Genomic DNA, 20,214 nt, shown 5'->3' with positions numbered 1-20,214 from the left:
TGGCTACACAAAATATTGACACTTCAGGAACTTTCACTAAGGGGTGTACTCACTTTTGTTGCCGGTGGTTTAGACATTAATGGCTGTATATTGAGTTATTTTTTGGAAGAATAAATTTACACTGTTATATAAGCTGCACACAGACAAGTGTCATTTTCTCAGTGTTGTCCCATGAAAAGACATACTTAAATATCTGCAGAAATGTGAGGGGTGTACTCACTTTTGTGATACACTGTACCTCTAAGCTTAGATACTAATTATCACAGAAGTCAGTATGAAGACCATAATACTCACTCAAGTGCTTGTGGAAAAGGAGGGTCTTCAGTTCACGTTTGTAGACAGCAAGCGACTCTGCCGTTCAGACACCCAGGAGAAGTTCGCTCCACCACTTAGGTGGCAAGACGGAAAGCCTGAATGCTTGTCTTCTGTGGATCTTAAAGGATGGCAGGTCAAGCCAAGCCCTACTCGAAGCTCGAAGGGCACTTAGTACAGATCGGCTTTTGACCATCGCCATCAAGTACAGAGTGGCTGGTCCATTCTTGGCTTTGTAGACCAGCGTCAGAGTTGCATTTTAGATCCTTATACAGACGTACTGATACCAGTGGTTTCCATTAAGCAATAATCTAAATGTACATCTATTGATGAAATGTGCAGTTGAGAAAGTCCGCTCCTCAAACGAAACAGGCAGTTTTGGGATTGTTAGGTACTAAACAGTGAACAGTGTTCGGTGGGGTTGAGGTCAGGGCTCTGTGCTGGGCCAGTCAAGTTCTTCCACACCAAACACTCCCTCACCCAACCATGCCTTTATTGACCTTGTTTTGTGCACTGGGGCACAGTCATGCTGGAACAGAAAGAGGCCTTCTTCTTCAAGTTTGAAAAGCATACAAATGTCTAAAATGTCTTGCTGAAGATTTAATACCCCCCTTCACTGGAACTAAGGGGCAATGCACTCAGGCAGATAATGTTCCCCTGGCATTCGCCAGAGCGACACTCGTCCATCAGACTGCCAGAATTCAGATTTGTCTCTTCACAGAACATGTTCCCACTGCTTCATAGTCCAACAAGAGTGTTTTACACCAGTTCATCTGCTTGGTGATGTAGGGCTTGTATACACCTGCTCAGTCAGGGAAACCCATGTCATAAAGCCCGTGCCATAAGAGTGTGGACAGGCAGACTGCATGGCTGCATAAAGTGCCTGATTTTACATGTGTGGCAATGGAACAGAATTAAACACTTAAATACAATGACTGAGAGGTGTGTCCCAATACTTTTGTCTAAAGAGTATACCTTCACAGTGAGCGGTTAACTTAAATTACTTTTGCAATCTTTATTAGCAGTGAAAACAAGAACACTGATAATATAGTCCCAATATATATCTAGTCCCATTAAGTTCTCCCTTGATGATCAGCTTGGTCAAGTTGGTCATACTGGCAGACCATCTAGCCTTTTAAAATTAAATGATACATGTTCTATGCTGGTCAAGAGCTGTGCAACCATTCAAACAAATTTGGAATGGCCCAAAATTCCTCTTCATCATTGTGCAATTCCTATTTTCAGCTCCAAACCACCCCCACCCCCCAATTAGTAAACATTTAGTGAAGGTAATGCTGCTAAAGGGGGGTCCACAGGTTATTAACTTAGGTTAGGTTCACTTACTTTTCTAGCCTGCACTGTGAATGTTTAGTACTTTAGTTTGTGTTTAACTAATTGTTATTTAGATAAATCAGACCACATTTTTAGTTATCAATGCAGAAATACAATAATTCCCCTCATTTTTATAGTTCACTTGAATATTCTGACAACCTTAACCAGTCACAAATCATTGAAGAAACAACGTCAGACATTTGCGTTTTTCCTTCATGTAAAAAGCCTTTATTAAATTAGTGTCAATCACCACATACAAAATGTATATGCAAAACATATGCAACCTTGTCTGCCACCCAGAGTATACTCATCGTAGTCATTTTTCAAAACTTATTTGGGTCAAATACGGTCAAATATTTATTGCTTCAATTTTCAGGGGAAAATAAATATTATGCAAAAATGCAAAATGTTATGCAAATATGGAACTCTACTTGACCTTTTCAATACAGAACATCATTCAAATATCAAAGGTAACAGTAAACAGACAACTGAAGGTTACAGTGAGATACAGCACAGGTTTGTCAAAGTGTAAGTTTAACAAGTATGAGTGGCAAGTTCCTAGGATCTTGCAGTTGTAAGCAGTATATGGTCACTGTCCTGCAAAAGCCTTGTATCTTGAGCTGTTTTTCAAGCTATTCCATAATTGGAATCTGTTTTTTTACATTGTCAAAAATCATGATGATTAGACCAATGGAAATGCTCTTTTTTTTATAAATTATTTTTACATTGACTTCCACAAGTGTTTGACTACACTGAAGCACAGGTTTAGTGCTGTACAAAACCATGTATGTGAGACCTCACTGTTGGAAATAGGCAATCAATTCCACTGAATCCAGCTATCAAATATGCCAGTTCTTCAGAACTGTTAGCTTTTGGGTTCACTTATTCATTACTTGATCACACCCAACATCCTTGATGTTGTTCCAAACAATCAAGATTCTTAAAGCTGTTTGGTTGAAAATAATGAAAGTTTTCACAAACAATAATTACTGTTTTTTTAACTTAACAAAAGCTTACACTGGGCTGAAATATGGTGCAGCTTTATTAAATTTGGGCTGCCAGAGTATAACACTAGAGGGTTGTATTTATCCAAAATCATGTTTAGGAAATGCATCTTGCCACTGACGGCACAATGGAATGACAGCAGGAGATTTCGACCAATCAAGGATGGGGAACAGTCTGCTGACTTTCCTGAAAACATGTATTAAAACTGGGAATTAACTGGTTAATTAAATGAGGAGTAGGAAAAAGCTACAAACTCTGCTGGTTCATGACTGAACTTTCCCACGCTTGCCTTAAAACCGATGCAGTTCTTGTTGGCACCACCTTGTGGAAGCACTATGCTACAGATTATATGCAGAGCACAACTGTATTAAACAAAAGGCTTTACTGCTTCAGCTACCAGTTTATGAACATTTCATATCAAGGCTTCAGGATTTCTAGGTGGTATAGTGTGCATCACTATAAAACAAAAATCAGCAGCATTTACCTCAGATATAAGCACAATGCCTTGATATGCATTTCACATTATATCAGCTGGAAAATGCTCTAAAAGTCAGTTATTTTAGTATTAGCATTACTAAACATAAATCATACTACTGACAATCAAAATGTACATTCAAACAGGTCAGCAGTGGAAAACATCTCACTAAATCTCTCATTTCACAATAATAATAATAATAATAATAATAATAATAATAATAATGCATTTACTTTTTGAAGGGATCTCTGGGATCTGAAATATGTATGAATATTTGGTATCCATTCATAAGAGTTTAATAACTGGGGTAAGAAGCTGTGTCAAAGATTTAATACAATCATTCATAATTGTGTACAACTCTGCCATGTTCCCTTTATCATCTTGCTAATGATTCAGAAGACCCCTAAAACGCACCACATATGGCAAGAACCGATGTCAACCTGAGTTAAAAGAAAAAAAATTAAGAGTCTTCAGGCAAAAATAATCCTAGACGCCTTATTGTCTTGATTTTAAGAGCTTTGGAGTTCTGAATGTGCACATCTATAATTTCACAATAGTAAAAGGCTCCAATATCACCTTTTCATTTACAGCTTCAACAATTCAACCTAAGAATTCAAATACATCCATGACACAAAGATCTGCACAATGATCACCATATTGCCTTTGCAATATTGTTCGTCTCTCTACAGAACGGCCTCACTGATCCATTCTGTTCTTACTTAACCACTGAGAAATGCACTGACGTCAAGAGTTGACCCACTTAATATTGTCCTATACAGCCATGGTCTTTTACCACAAACTTACAAAATTGTAATTCAAGAAATCTTTTAGAAGTCTAGATCAGCAAACATGAGCTGTTGTCCTGTGCCCGTCCTCAGTGCAAGTTACCTCAGCAAATGATCCCTCCTGTAGCTTTAAGTTGCAAGTGGACACCACAGGTAGTTACTTAGGTTTGCCATGACCACAAAGCATGTTTCAAGAACAAATAGATGTGAATGTACAGCACACTATGACAAGACTTCTGCCATGAGTGGAAAGACCTCTGTAAGAATCCCAGGAGCACTGACAAAAGAGCAAGGCTGCTTTAAGCTTTGCGGCTTTCAGTCAGGATTGTTGTCTAGTACTTCAGAATGGGGTGCATACTTCAGTCGGAAGCCACCTGAAAGAGAAAGAAAGGGTGCTGGAGTATTTCACAAGACAAAGACAATGCTAACAATTTCTTTGTAAATAGTCTTAAAATTATCTGTCTTCAATCAATCAATGAATTAATCAAACAATCCATTTTTATTTTCACTTGCAAATACACTGGACAAAAGTATTGAGACACATGCCCATGCATTGTTTCTTCCAAAATCAAGGATATAACAGTTCACCCCACCCCCTTTTTTTTGGGAGTAACTACCTCTACTGTTTAGTGAAGGAGACTAACTAGATTTTGGAGTATTGCTTTGAGGACAAGAGCGTTAGAGTGGTCACCCCACCTCATCCCTCGTCCCAAAAGTACTGGATGGAGCACCATCATTTCAGAGCACACAGTTCCACAGCTTAGTGCTGTGGGCTTTATACCCCTCTTTTCCATGGTGTTAGGCATGGTAACAATAGGTTCATGTATGTCTATTTGCTCCAGAGGGTCCTATTCTATTGGCATGTGTTTGTGTTTAGATCTTGCTGCTTACCTTGCTGCGTAGCATCAATGAGCGGTTGTTTGCATTCTTGTGCATAGTGGCCATTACCTCCACAATTGTAGCAAGAGATACTGCCATTCTTCTTATTGATTCCCCCACTCACAGTACCAAGGGCCATGCCTGGACCACTGCCAGCCCCTGGGACCATGGTAGCATAAATGGGCTGATAGAAGCGATTAAAGGCAGTCATCTGTTGGAGTCCAAAGCTGGCTGCCTGGGAACTTAATACATGGTCAGAGTGTGTGTGGCCGTGAGGGTGCAGTAGAGTGCCACCTGCAAAAGCACTTGGGGCTGTTGGGTAAAACGGCACCTGGGTGGCGCCATTGGTCTGTGGAGTCTGGTTGAGCTGGCTTAGGTAACTGCTGCTACACAGTGACGGCATCTGAAAAACTGGTGAGACGTTAAAGACTTGCCGTGGAGCCATCTGAGCGTGGAAGTAGTAGTCAGGGACATGGCCGCTGCCACAGCTGCCCCGACACCCACAGGCATTGCAGCCTAGAACCGGTCGGGCTGCCGGTAGCTGTTGCTGTTGCAGCTGGGGAATATTGCTGCTAGCACTGCTGTTAATGTACGAATTCCCATCACTCTGAGCAATACTATGTGTGAGAGCGGGGATGGGGCTTGGGGCAGGTCCAGGTGTGTGGGTGGGTACTACTGGAGCTGGCATCTGACTAGAAGAAGCAGTGCCCATAGTCCCTATTGGAGGAATGCCAGTGGTGGGGGTTGGCAGGCTGAAAGAGGCTGGCAGGGCAGAAGGAAGGGTCAATCCTGGGGTTTTGGTGTGAGACTCTGCTGGAGTAATCGAGCTAAGGACTTGGTCTGGGTTGGCATAGCCCACCTGAAGAGCTGGAGGATAAGTTGTGCCAGACTGAACAACACTAATGGCACCCATTGGAGACTGGTGGGGTGGAGGGACCAGCACTCCACACTCAGCAACTGACTGTGCCCCAGCTGTTTTAAACCTATGCAAGATAGGCTGCAAAACTGGGCTTCCAGGAGGCTGAAGGCCAAGAACGGAGGTGTTGAAAGACTGGATGGCAGAAGGAGCCTCTGAAGAGCATGTCTCTGGGTTATCTATAGCCCCTGATGGAGTGGGCATGACCACAGGATGTGGCATCATTAGCTCTGCGCCTACTTTGTTATTTGGCACTTGTGGAGAGCTTGCAGTCACTAATACTTCAGGTCCATTGTGGATTTTGTATGGTGCTTGGTGAGCAAAATGGATCTGAGGGAAGTCCCTTGGCGTGCCCTCAGGATGGAATTCCTGGCCTCCATGTGCAAGAGAAACAATTGAGTGAAGGCTTTCAGCAAGTCCTCCAGCTACTGGACAGACACGGACAGAGTCTGCAATCGACTTTCTGGAGTCATCGGACTGGCTGTCTGTGTCTAAGGAAGAAGGACAAAGAGAACCTTGGTTTGGGACGCTCAGAAACACAGTCATGGTGTAAGTGGACTTCAATATGGGAAGTTCGGAAACACAGTATGTGGGATTTCAGATTGCAGACCATTTTACCTTTGCCTTTCTCATCCTCGCTCTCAAGGCTCTCTCTGCCATCATGCTGAGGGCTGGATGGTGAACTGTAACTCTCAGATGATGTCTCACCATATGCATTTTGACATGGGCCAGTGTCTGAATAGACAACAAAGGGTGAAAACCGTTCACATGTTGATTAATATTATGTGTGGTTGGGTTTTCCCCAAACCTCTGCATTAGTATTTCAACCCCAGCCAAAATAAATAAATAAATAAATAAATAAAATATAACAAAACGTGTCAGTGTCATTCTCTAGATCTGATTCTAAATGTCTTGCTTTGGTAGCACTATGAATGTTTGACTGAACACTCGCATCCCTTAAAGTAACAAACAGCAAGCAGAATGGTCTTCTGCCTTGTTGACAGGCCGGCTTTGCATATGAAGCTCTTTTTAGTACAACTACATTCTGTGAGAGCTCAAGTTCTTTGCACCAACACAAAACACTGAGAATGGTTTAAAATTATGTATCCTGTCAGTTTAGACTAGCCTTATACCTTTGTGCACTCTGTGAAAGTGCTGGAACAGTAAGGCAAATTTTTGCTTTTGCTATGCACTGAAGAAGGGTTCGAGATAAAAAAAAAATCTATCAAAATGAGATGGGTCAGAATTTCAGATTTTGATTTTACAACTACATGTGTTAATCTCAAAACTTTGAGATTTACTTTGAACCCAATATTTTTCAAGTGAGCAAAATTACTGGAGCATGTAACTGCCCAACTGTGCCATATTAGACTGATTGTTTAAACAATTAACAGCTCTAAAGCTTCTGGACCTGAGCAACTTGATTTACAGCACAGGAGTGCAGGGCCTGGAATGTACCTACACTGTACGTATATACTGTAATCTAGCAGACAGAACATATCAAAGAATATTGGAACATTCGTTATGATAATATATAGTAAAAAAGGTCTACCTTTTGCCTTGGAGTGATGAGTCAGTAGTGATGGCAGTGGCATTACCCCATTGGAGATATAAGGGACTCCTTTAACTCCTCTCCCTCTCTTCTCACTGCTTAGCAAAAGGTCAAAGATGGGATATAGTATTTGTATATAGCAATTCTAGTATATAGTAAAACTCTCTCAAAGGCATTATATCCATTATTTGAGTGATCACATATTAAATGAGAATAAAGCGATACAGAACCCAAAATAAATAAACTGTAAACAGATCTTTGGCATCATTGCCAGTCTTACCCATCAGATGTGGCTGATCTAGCCTTTGGCTTAGTGCTTGAATTCTCTCCCTCTCCCCCTGCTGGCTGTTTTAACAGAGAGGCAGACTTTCAACATAGCACACTGTAGCAGTATTAAAGCTCCTTTAACATTACAAGACTTATAAGACCCATATACTACAGATATGAATTTATTGGTCACACATAAGTCATGAAGAAACTAAGCATGAACATAAATCAGTCAAGTCGAAGGCTATTTTTGTTATTCCTCAATATAACTTGGTAAGAAACCTTTATAGGTTATATTTATAAGTTTGGCTAAGCTGTGATCCATGTTGGACTGAGTATCAATGAGAAACATGAGTTTCAGAAGAACTTGATTTACTTGAGAAGGACTATGGAGCACATTAATACAGTATTCAAAGTTCAATAAAATGTGGTAAATTGGATTCTAAAATTTTGGTTTTAAAAGAAGAACCAAGTCATTAAACATGCAGTTTAAGTAGAGCACTGCTATAGATCAGCTGTAGACAATCATGATCACTAACAGGAAGTTAAGAGGCCTTGGTATTGACCAGTTAAAAGACATTTTGAAACTTTCAGCACAACTAAACTGATAATATCAGTTGGTGTATGTATATTCTGACCTTATGTTGATTTATTTAAAAAATAATTCAAATTTTTTATTCTATTAAAGATTCTGCCCAAAAAATGAACTGTTCAAAGATAAGCCAAATATTCATGACATATTTTTTTCATAATGAGTGTATATGAACTTCCAACCACAACTGTGCGTAATAATAACATTATTATTACACAACACAACAGTACTCATTAGATCACCTTAGTGTTCTGACTGCAAATGGGTTTCAATGTACAGCACTTTTTCCTCCACTCTGTTAGATTGTTGTTTTCTGAGCCATGATCCATCCTTTTGCCTTCTGCACTCCTCATGCTGAAAAACGTTATGCAAATTACAAATGGTCAGGTACTCAAATCTGCTGTGTACTCTGAAAATCCAAATTCTGTAAACGAAAACACTTATATTGAAGCTACAACATTCTTCATAGGCTTTCTTGATCGTTATCTTATATTTGACAATAAATACAGTATAAGCTGTAAGTATTTAGACAGTGATCATTGCTGAGGTTTTGGCTTTGAGTAAAAAAAAAACTAATGACTGATGTGAAGTACAGTATATCAGATTCAATTTACACGGTATTGGTCCTTGTTTTGACAGCAAACACAACAGTCAGGGTTTCTTTAAACTCTTTAGAAATTTAGGTCAAGAAATATGATGCATTAAATAAATAGAAATGGTTTGATGAAATCTCTCTACTAGTAGGTCGATGTTGTCACACTGTGATGACAACACATGTTACACTAGACTCAATCCTATGGAAAATAAGAAATTTTGTAGAATACATTATGCTTTGAGGTGTACACACCTTTAACAGTCAGGGTTTTCTTTAACCCTGTTTAACCGTTTGTGCATAAACAAACAATACAGCAATTAACAGCTGGCAAAGAAACAAGTGTTCAATGTTTTGGTTCCAAAGCAGTACACTAGAAATAAAAGTGCACTGCTGGCATTCTGTGATTATAATTGTAGCAAAGTAAGTCTACTTATGTGCTTAAAAGTAGAATAAATTAGTGCTTACTTAAGACCAGGACTTTTGTTGCCAGGTTTCTTACGATGCTCCTGAACATATGATTCCATATCTGCAAAACAAACAAACAAACAAAGAGCTATAAGCAAATGCAACTATAAGCAAAACAATTACTGTTATAACCTGATATAAATGTGTATTTGTATTCAGTGTTTTAAATAACATGTCAAGCTACAAATAAATAATTATTACAAACAAATATTTACATTTATTCAGATTGAGTATCTTATTAAGACCCATATTCAGATGGAGATTACAAAGGAGATTACATAACTGAATTATGTTTCGGTTCAATCTCTGTAGTACCAATATCTCAACCTGGTTTACAGATGTTCATGTCTATATTAAAGCTATTTATGATCTAACCATCTCATCCAAATACAACTTCCTGTGTTTACTGTAAGGTTTAAAATGTCAGTATGAACAGATATTTCAGCCAGCCATTATGGTATATAGGTAAACTAACCAAAACAGCAAGCATTTTTTTTTATTTCTTTTTTTTTTTTTTAACATACAATTAACAGCTTAAAAAGTGCTTTAGACATGTATTGTGCTTTAGACATGTATTCAACAACACACCTTCCTCTTGACTTGATGCCTCTGAACAGTCTTCTTTGAAGGGCTTCCCTGAGGAGACATGGTTACAAAAAGACAGGACAGTTACAAAAGCAGGACAGTTTCTACTTGCCAGATTAATCTGAATATCACAGTAATATGAATGCAGAGTAAGCCCATGTGTTTTCTTACTAAGCCATGTGGGACCAGTGTTGCATTACACATACAAAACAATGAACATCCACAGCAGCTAATCTCACACAGACACACACTTAAATGTAGATAATATCCACAACCAAGAACTAAATAATATAACAGGCAGGAAATTCATCTAGCCAGAAACCTGCTGTCTACAGCCTTTTTGTCATAAAACCGAAATCACATTTATGTGGCAATTTATATGTACAAATAACCACACACACACAGACAGACATCACTTAAACAACTTTACAACTTTAATGACTTACATCGGTTGCAGGAGAGGGTGGGGGATGACAAGGAGCCGCAGTGGAAAAACCCACAGACTTTCCCCGTCTGCCGGAAAGCATGTGGTGCAGACAGAAACTTCTCTCTAACAAAAACAAAACACTGTTTTAAGTTCAAGTTACAATGTGGGTTTGTGAAAGTAGGGATTCTCCTCCCCCCAACTGTGTACCCAAAAAAACTAAGCCAAAACTACACTTACTTTAGTGATTGCTCCACCTCCCTGCCCTCATGCTTCTGGTTGAGTAATCGTAATATACTCCTCTCAAAAGAGTCCGTAGACTGTTCCTTTGGAAGCTGGAAAACACGGAGCAGGATACAGGGTCAATTAGAAACACAAGGACTACAATACAGTTGGTCCCACAACACAGTGAGTAAACATCGAAAGCCAAACATATGAACTGCTTCTAAATTTCAATTCAGTGTGTTTCTATAAATGTACTGACTTATACTTAGACATTTCACACGAAGACACACAAATGTGAAAAGTATCATCTTGAGTGAAGATAAGGCAAATACCTTTAGCAGGAAATTCTCCATTTCAAGATGTGTTTTTGTGATTGAGCTTGTCGTCAAGTCCGACCACTTTACCTGAAAAAAAGATAAAATTGACATTAGGGTGTAATCGATTATCAGATCTCTTACCAACTGAACTGCACTGCTGACTCTTTGTCAGCAATACTGCATCAAAACATTTATGATGGCCATAAGAAAATGTAAAGCTTATATACAGGTCCATAACATTTTGGTCTTAAATCCATATTTTGTAGCTAAAAAACTCCACTCAGTAACAATCCAAAGAGAGGATAACACGGCTGGTTATCAGAAACAGACATGTTTTACCCCAGTTTTACCCTATTTTGAGTGATATTCAATTCCCACCCAGTAGTTTGGACTCCCCCAATCACAGAAAAGCCACCAGTGCCATCACATGCTTCCTCCAAGTTAGGTGTATTGATCCATTGCAACTTATCTAATCTGTGGCTAATGCAACATCATTGTACAGTTCAAGACACTTGGAGAACGAGAACTACATCAGCTCTAGCTAATTGCGTTTTTAATTATATATATATATATATATATATATATATATATATATATATATATATATATATATATATATTAGTTGATTTTGATTAGTTGATAACTGGTTGATGTGTGTCTGGAGAGAAAGACCTGGGTGTAGCGGTTTTTGTGTCTCTGTTCAAGATGAATACCCTGTCAGATTCTATCACCTCACATACAGCTACACAATAGGTCACAGCTTATTCATGCATTCCATGTATATTTGTCCAATCTCATCACAGAAACAGCAAGCTAGTGATAGTGCTTAAACCACACATAGATGTACCACAGTGCAGAGATTAAGACCCTTTTTTTTTTTTAAATCGACTGTAGAGAAAAGCCCACAAACACTACGCTTTTCAACACCTTAAAACAAGCAAAACATAGGCAGTGTTACGAAACCAGTACATCATTAACGCTTTTCATACAACTAAGATTCCAAAATCAGAAAAAACAAAACAAACAAAAAAAAAAAAAACAGAAATGAGCTTTTTTTTTTTTTTTTTTTGGAAACTGTAAAGTACTGAAAAGTAGTCTGTTCCATGTATCTGTTCTATTTTACAGAATAATGTTAAATATGATGTTGTTTTAGATAAAACTACAAGAAAGTCCCTGTTGATTTTTCCAGTTGTTTATGTTTTCCTTGACAGGACTCCATATTCAACTCCATGTTTGATTGTCAAGGCTAGCAAAAACTGAATGAAACCAAACATATTAAATATCAATTCATCAAGTTCATACCTTGGTTAAGTTGTTTTTCATATATTCATAAACAGAAAAAAAGGAATTTTACAATTTTTAGATTTTAATATGAAAAGAACCGAATATTTATACTAAACTGGCCTAATGAGACAGTTAGCTAATTTGCATGTTTTCTTTGTAAGAATTGACATTACAGACATCTTCAAAAGTCAAAACCAACTCATTCCTTATTCCTTGATGTTGAATAAACTGAATATATTTCTCCTCCAGAATACAGTGCTGCATTTGGCATGAAACAGCAGCAGACAGCCAGGCATTAAATACAATTAATACAGGCAACAGATTCAACAAAACACTGTACAAAAGTCTAGACAACCATTGAGCACATGAGGTGATGGGAGTGCATTATAGTAACAGTTCTTAACAGCTTGGATCATTATTAAAAGTGCAGACAGTGCACAAAATTTAAATACCTTTGCATATAATGATAATTTAGTGTGTTATATCATATGTAAAGTGACTGGATACTGCAGGTAGTGCAATCGATGAGGTTAGGATGCTGTCTATGACGCTTCTGTAGAAGCAGTTGAGGAAAGGTGCATGTCTGCCAGTCTTTTTCAGTCTCGTTAGGAAGCAGAGCCGCTGCTGAGCCTTCTTTACTAAGCAGTGTTTAGGGGGCAGATGATGTCACAACCATGAACTTGAAGCAGCTTCCACTATTGCTCCTGATGTGCAGAGAGTTGTGAGGCGCTTGTCCACAATCATCTTGTTAGTCTTGCTGATGTTCAGAGAGAGATTGTTGTACCAGATCCTAGCTCCTGGGGTTTAATGGTGTTACATGCTGGGCTTGTCCTAGGCGGTAGCTTAGCATGTTTAACCCTCATAGGGTCCTCCTCACATCATTTGCATCCACAGAGAACCCCTTATCACCAGGCGAAAGCATGAAAGCATTTGGGAGGTTGGCATTAACGAGACAGGTAAGGAGAGTCCTCCTCCTATAGTCAGTGGCTGTTTGAATACCTTGCTACATGTATTGTGGGTCATTTCTACAAACGTTTTACCAAGCATAGAAGTCATTAGGTTTCCTTATGCCAAAGTTGAGGTTAGTACAGGCTGCCCTAAATGCTTATTTGTCACCTGTTCTGAATGCCACGATGCAGGCTTTAAGCAAGGAAAGGATCTCAACATGTCACTCTTCCGGTATGATGGTCACTTGCAAGACAAGCCAAGACAACCATATTTACCATTTTTGATGGACACAGATGGAATTTGGCTTCCGCTTTTATCCCATCTGTGCAGTGAACACACACATACACACAAGTGAAACACCCACAGTGACAGTGAGCACACGTGCATTGCTGCAGCGCCTGGGGAGCAGAGAGGGTAAAGGGCCTTGCTCAATTGCTTGCCGGGCCTCTGTATTGAACCCACAACCCTGTCATCAATAGCCTGGAGCTCTAACCGCTGAGTCACCCACTGCCCCTACACTGCTTACATTATTATTATTATTATTATAATGAATATGAAATAATTTTACTTATTTTATTGTGCACTGTATGAACAAAAGTATTGAGACACCTGCTCGTTTACAGTTTCTTCCAAAACGGCTGGAGTAACTGTCTCTACTGTCCAGGGATTTTGGAGCATTCAGCAACAAGAGCAAGGCGAAGTCACACTGTCGATGCTGATCATATCCACAATCCCCAACTCATCCCAAAAGTACTGGATGGAGCACCATCATTCCAGAAAACACAGTTGTACTAATCCACAGCTCAATGCTGGGGGGGGCTTCATATCCCTCTAGCTCATTCCTGGCATTAGGCATGGAGCCAATAGGTGTTTATCTGCTCCAGAGAGTCCTGTTCTATTGGTAACACTTCTCTACCGGGACTAGACGAGCTGTGTGTGTGCGTACATTTGCACATCAGTGTCAGCAACGGGTGCAACTTAAAGTAGCTGAATGCAGTTATTAGAAGGGGAATCCACAGACATTTGGGCGTATAGTGTACATTGGAGTTGTACTGGAGTTGGCTGCCAACCACTCTGGGTGTATGTGTGCTCACTGCCCCTAGTTCACTAGTGTGTGTGTGTGTGTGTGTGTGTGTGTGTGTGTGTGTGTTCACTACCACAGATGGGTCAAATGCGGAGGACAAATTTTGATTATAAAAAAAAAAAAGTAAACATTATACCATGATAAAACTAATATGCTACCTAGTGAAAAGCTCTGGAATTACTGGAGTCCAGTGCAGTTTGGTGAATGTCCTGCTCTAAAACACCTACTAAACCAAAAAATGCAAATAATGGAGTAAGTTTAATCAGGAGTGCTTGAGAAAAAGCAACAAAACTCCAAGCATGTTGTTGGGTCAGAATAGCCTTTTTCATATTGCTTACATGCATGTAAGCAATCATTCTTGACTGCCATGATCAACCATAAACCCCAATCAAAACAATCCTGAATACATCTTTAGTCACTGTTTGTCCTCCAAAGCAAAACTGTTGAGAGTGGTATTATTTCTCTCATGATAGAGATTTAACTGAAATAGATTTTCTGTTTACTGTAGTGTCTTGATATAATACTGCTTACAATTACGTTTGCAATCATTTCTGAGGGATATGTAAATTAATCTTATTAAACCTTATTTGGATAACTCATTAAATAAACAAATAAACAACACAAAGTCCTTAAAAAGCAATAAAGGTTTGTTGTGACAGCAGCCATTACTTGAACACACAAGAATAATAATTTTTCCCGGCTAGTACTTAAGGATAGAGGTGTTTTTGAGTTGGGCACTTTTGGCTATTGGCTATTAGTTATTCGCTCTCCTTGCAGGAGAGATGGGTTTACGTCGTCTTCTGCAAAGTTATACTTCTAATACTACCATGCTTCCTGCAGCACCGTCCCAGCAAATCTGATTACACCGCTGTGGCTCTGCAAGCGTGAAGTAATTCGATCTGTTTCGTCATTGCAGACCTTCAGGATGTGTTCATCACGGAAACTCATATTGTGATAATGATATAAAAATGATGTACTCACAGATTATATATTAATCCAGTACATTTAAACAGTGCAATGTGTGTACAGTGCATGTTAATTTCTATTCTAACTACTGTTGGGGACTATGCACAAGTTTTTTTACTTACCTTTACCTTTACATTTACCTTGTTCATGTATCTTAATTGTTTTTGTTTATCGACTGCATGTTAAACAAAGCGCACTGCTCTGTGATTTTTACTTTCCACAGAGATGGTCATGCAGTCTTCTCAAGGCCTTCTTATTTGTAACAATGACTTATGATTTTATATTTCAGGACCAGGGTTGATAAATACGGTGTTAGTTTATCTAGTTTATCTAATTCGTTTTTTTTTTAGTTTAGTAATTACATTTTGCATGTATGCATGCACATATATTCTGGTACATACCTCAAAACTGTACTCCCGATCCGTCTTGCCCCACGAGATGCCCTTCAATACAATCTTCTCTATATGGACTGCTAAAATGCCAAACACAGGATATTAGTCTATTAGTCAGACTATTTTACAAGCCACAGACCTCATACAATGTGCAAAACAGCCCACATTAGTTTTTTTGTTTGTTTGTTTGTTTTAGTTTACCAAACTGGGTGGAGCAGTTGCAATTTCCAATAAAAGTGTCCAACTATATCTGTGGATGGTGAAGATGCCTACCGTATCTGCATTCATAGACCATCCCTGATTACCACCATCTTTGTTTACGGCTATATTCTATGTATTACCAATAGACCATTGTGCAGACTGAACACACACCATGAGCTTTGCCATCTCTCTCTGCTTTTCTACTGTGATGAGCGGGTGTCAGGTCGTGGGATTGTGTTTTCTCATTCACACAGACCTGTGAGTTCGCAAAGTGGCACTCTGGCTGGCCCTAGGGGGGAAAAAAGGAGACACGCGTACATTTCAGCATCAGTCTAGTATTTGGCAAAATGGCAAAAAACTAATTGTCATATTAATTTAATAACACACAATGCCACAATTTACCTGTACAACATCTGGCAGACTCTCTTATACAGAATGACTTGCATCTTACAATTTAATTATAAAACATGTAGATGTAGTGTTAGGATTCTTGCCCAGGGACTTGGGTGTAGTGTAATTGGTGTAGTTAGGAGCAGCAATATGGCAAAATATATCACAGGACTACTACACAGCATCAAATGCGTTTTGTTTGTAATGAAATCTGCAGTTACTGACCTTTTTTTAAAAGTACTGATTATATCCACAGTCTGAAATTTTTATATACATACTGCTCAGCCTAGGGTACAGAGTCCCTGGCATTGCCCCTGCTTGCACCAGTCGTTTGCTCTTGTCTACTAGGTGTGCAAGGCTGTAGGGTGTCACATTTCTTTAAATTACCCCAAGTGTACTTATGGGTGCTCCTCCCCAGATCACACTTTCGTGAGATAATTACCCACAGCCCACTGCGATCCTGCACTGTTCCTCACATTCACATAAGCAAAAATTGAAAGAAAAATAAATCTAAGAGAGTGTGGCATCTATTATCTTTTTATTACTGATCTATTATTAGATCAAATTGGTTTGGAGGGTCATGTTTCTGAAATCTTTGTTTTTTTCCCCTGAAAAAGTGCTGTTTAAATTGTGTAGCAATATTAACCGCTGAACACTTATCCATTTTCACTTTCAGTGCAGTGAAAGAAGCAGCAACTGTTGACCCAGCTTTAGGGCAACAGCAGAATTTAGTGTTTAGGCATCAGTGTCCTGTATGGGCAAAGGGTTGTGAGGGAAGAGTCTCCTAAAGAATTAAGGTAGAAAAATATTACTTCGAGACTTAAAACGATCCTTTGATTTAATAAATAAAATTTACTCATTATTTGTTCCCTCAAATAAGTGATTGATTATATATATATATATATATATATATATATATATATATATATATATATATATATATATAGTTAGATAGATAGAAAATACCTGTTTACTCTTCAAATATAATTTGTAAGTACATATACCGAAACTGTCAGTGTGAGATCCTATTTTTACAATAAATCATACATGTTTTCATACAACCCTGAATATTAAGGCTAGTATACTGCTGCTGCAGGTTCACTGGCTAGCCAGCTAACTTTCTTCACACACCAGGTTAATTAGCTAGATGCTAAACAGCTAGCTAGCCGACTAACTTGTCTACCTAGCTAATGTTATAGTAAATTATCTACACACAAACAGCAGTTTATTAATGTGTGTATCTTCCCCCCCCCTTTTCCAAATGGTGGAGCCGTGGCTTGTTTACAGGGACTGAGTTTGGTGACTTTGCTCAGCTATGTAGAGAGCTAACGCTAGGGGGCTAGCTAGCTAGATATGCTATCTAGCTAACGTTAGCCGGCTGACCTCTTCTATTTAACAGCTATTTTTTTTAACAGTGTTGTTTATAAAGAGACACTGTATATTTTTTCAACCAGTCGGGAAATCTGGTCGTAACTTGAAGTTTACGTTGAGTGTGTCTAGCTAACAAAGTGCGAGCGGGCATTAAGTAGCTAGCCAGCCAGCCAGCGCTAGCCAAGTAAACACACCGATGCGCCGCTGAGCAGAAACGAAACTCAGAAAGCACCCGTGTGTTTTTATAGACACACACACACACCGACACACACACACCGACACACACCTGGGTGCTGTGTTTGGTGCACTGACGTCTGGTCTGCTGCTCAACAAGATCATGCTCGAGTTTTTCGAGCTGCAGTCGCAGTTTTCCTCTTTGATGGAAAAGGAAGGCAGGGTGAAGCGAAGCCATGGTGAAAAGCACCGCCAGCTGCTCCAGCAATCCAGACCGAGATTCAACAAATGGTTCAAACCCACAGTTGTGTGGCCCATCTTCGTCTGAATCCCCAGACAGGGAGCGAAAAGCATGAAACGGGGAGCCTGGGCAGGAAGACACTAGAAGGGCGGGATCCACATGGCTCAGTATCCGAAATAGTATCCCAGCACATTCCCTGTTATCAGATCCCAAAAGAGAAAGGCAGACCAGTAGCTTAGATCTAGTCACTGGGTCAGTTACATCAGCCAGCAGACCGAGATCACTGGAAGAATTGGCTCTTATTTCAAAGTCTCTGAGAACATGGAAATCTTTCCTGGCGAGGTCCTCCAGACAGGAGCCCAGGAAGCGCAGCTCCAAAGGCTGGCACATATGAAGCAATCCGTACATAAACTCGATACGTTTAGCCGGCTTCAGGTGCAAGCCGAACCATTCATAGACTGATTCTTTGGTTAAAACTGGAGCCCCTGGTTCCGCAGTAGTGTCCTGAAGTCTGCCTGAAGCAGCTGTGAAGGCCAGCTCGGAGAGCAGCCCGGAACGTGCCGTCTCGTCCTCGGCCGCCTCGTCTCCCTCCTCCGCCTTCTTTAACGGTAGCTGCATTTTCAGCATTATCAGCTCTCCGGTGATCCCAGCGACGACACTATCACACATATACAAGCATCTTATACCACTAAATGAAATGTTACGAGCCGGTGAAACTTGTTGTGATCAGAACCTCCACATCCCGTCTCCGCTCTCCGCTCTCTGCTGAACACCCTGCTCAGCCTTCCTGGGGGAAACGTCCTGTCAATCATTAACTAACCCCGCCCCCCAGCTGCCGTAGAGAGCGCTGGGTCCTAGCACCGCAAACTCACATGTTTTTAAAGTGCAGTGCAAATTATACAATACACACAATACAGTCACGTGGGGGGAAATCGGACACCCCCTGAGAACCTTAATATTTTTCTATATTTAGACAGATGTACATTTGTTCATGATGTTAACAATAGCAGGGAAAACGTTAATTTATTACTGATTAAAATAATAAAATAAATAAATAAATATAAATAGCCAGTGGGTCATCCCAGTGTCAAGAAATATTTTGTCAGTGGAATATATTAAAAAGACTTTTTTTTAAGGCCAATGGTGCCTCAACAGTTAGAGCACTAGGCTATTGATGACAGGGTTGTGGGTTCAATACCCGGGCTCGGCAAACTTCCACTGTTAAGGCCCTTCACCTTGCGCTTGTGAAAATTCCATCTGTGTCCAACATAAGGTTGTCTTGTCATTATTATTATTATTAATAATCATCGTCATCATCATCATCATAATAATAATAAGCCTTAACTGAATTTAGACTGCTAATGTTAACTTATAGTACAACAGCTTGGATCACATATCTAAGTTCCTGAAGAATCTATACAGTAAAAAATTATTTTCTAAAATTTAAACATGACATTAAAACAATGTGGTTATTCTGTCGCAACTTCCCAAGGACAGTCATTCACTTATTTTGGCAAAAAATGTACAAACCTCAGTGCTTTTATTATTCATATTATTAATTCATATATTGATATTGAACAAAAATACATATTTTTTTCCCTCGAAAATAAGATTGAACATTATTTATAATTAATACAGCCCTGTTTAAAACAAAAAGTTATTAAAATGGTTAGCATGTATGTATTTTAAGAAATTTGTGTGGTCATTTAAATGAAGAAAAGACTAAATAAATAAACGTTCAAAATGAACAGAAAGACTTGGGTAAACTACAGCAGGCTGTATAATATATATATATATATATATATATTTCATTAGAAGAACGTGGAAAGCTGCTGTGTTTATTCAGCCCTTTTTAAGTTTAAGTGTTATTAGTAAGGAGCTTTTCATTCAGTGAGCTTTTCTGCTGTCTCCGTAGCTTGGTGACCTTAATATGTGTGTGGAAAACAGAATAGTCTACTACAGAGAGGAAATAGACTGTTTTTTGAATGAGAAAAAAATCAAACCTTCTGAAAGACTTTATTTTAGACAAATGAAATGAAAAATGCATATAGTACAATTCCATTTTTTACGTAATATTTATCATAACTTCACCTCAGATCCTTCAGAGTGTGATAGCTAAGCTCCTTTGCTCAACCTGTCTGAATAGACAACTCCATGACAAACCGGTATTTGGGCTCAACTCGGCACTTCGGCTCAACTCGGCTCTTCGGTTCAATTCGGCTCTTCAGTTCAATTCGGCTCTTCTGCTCAATTCGGAACCTCGGCTTAATTCGGAACCTCGGCTCAACTCAGCTCTTCGGCTCAATTCGGAACCTCGGCTCAACTCGGCTCTTCGGCTCAATTCGGCTCTTCGGCTCAATTCGGAACCTCGGCTCAACTCGGCTCTTCGGCTCAACTCGGCTCTTCGGCTCAATTCGGAACCTCGGCTCTTCGGCTC

At 39.4% G+C, this 20,214-nt stretch overlaps 1 protein-coding gene across 2 annotated transcripts; it reads right to left on the bottom strand.

Moving 5' to 3' along the window:
* Positions 1 to 1,843: 1,843 nt before the first annotated feature.
* LOC140565632 (zinc finger CCHC domain-containing protein 2-like) lies at positions 1,844 to 18,560 on the bottom strand. 2 transcript variants are annotated; one of them, XM_072691664.1, is made up of 14 exons: positions 17,649 to 18,560; positions 15,773 to 15,890; positions 15,410 to 15,480; positions 10,742 to 10,813; positions 10,425 to 10,519; positions 10,207 to 10,310; positions 9,764 to 9,811; positions 9,176 to 9,236; positions 8,358 to 8,469; positions 7,537 to 7,601; positions 7,257 to 7,354; positions 6,323 to 6,439; positions 4,801 to 6,195; positions 1,844 to 4,283 (listed from the first exon to the last, which is right to left on the bottom strand). In XM_072691664.1, the coding sequence occupies exons 1-14, from the start codon at positions 18,444 to 18,446 to the stop codon at positions 4,225 to 4,227; spliced, it is 3,213 nt and encodes a 1,070-aa protein (XP_072547765.1). In that variant the 5' UTR covers positions 18,447 to 18,560; the 3' UTR covers positions 1,844 to 4,224. The 2 variants fall into 2 exon arrangements, with proteins under 2 accessions (XP_072547765.1, XP_072547775.1); XM_072691674.1 differs by having other exon boundaries at positions 7,257 to 7,351.
* Positions 18,561 to 20,214: the final 1,654 nt, after the last annotated feature.

Source organism: Salminus brasiliensis, chromosome 1, assembly GCF_030463535.1.
Source record: "Salminus brasiliensis chromosome 1, fSalBra1.hap2, whole genome shotgun sequence".
NCBI lineage: Eukaryota > Metazoa > Chordata > Actinopteri > Characiformes > Bryconidae > Salminus > Salminus brasiliensis.
Note: the sequence above shows the minus strand (reverse complement) of the source record. Positions and strands in the feature narration are given on the sequence as shown.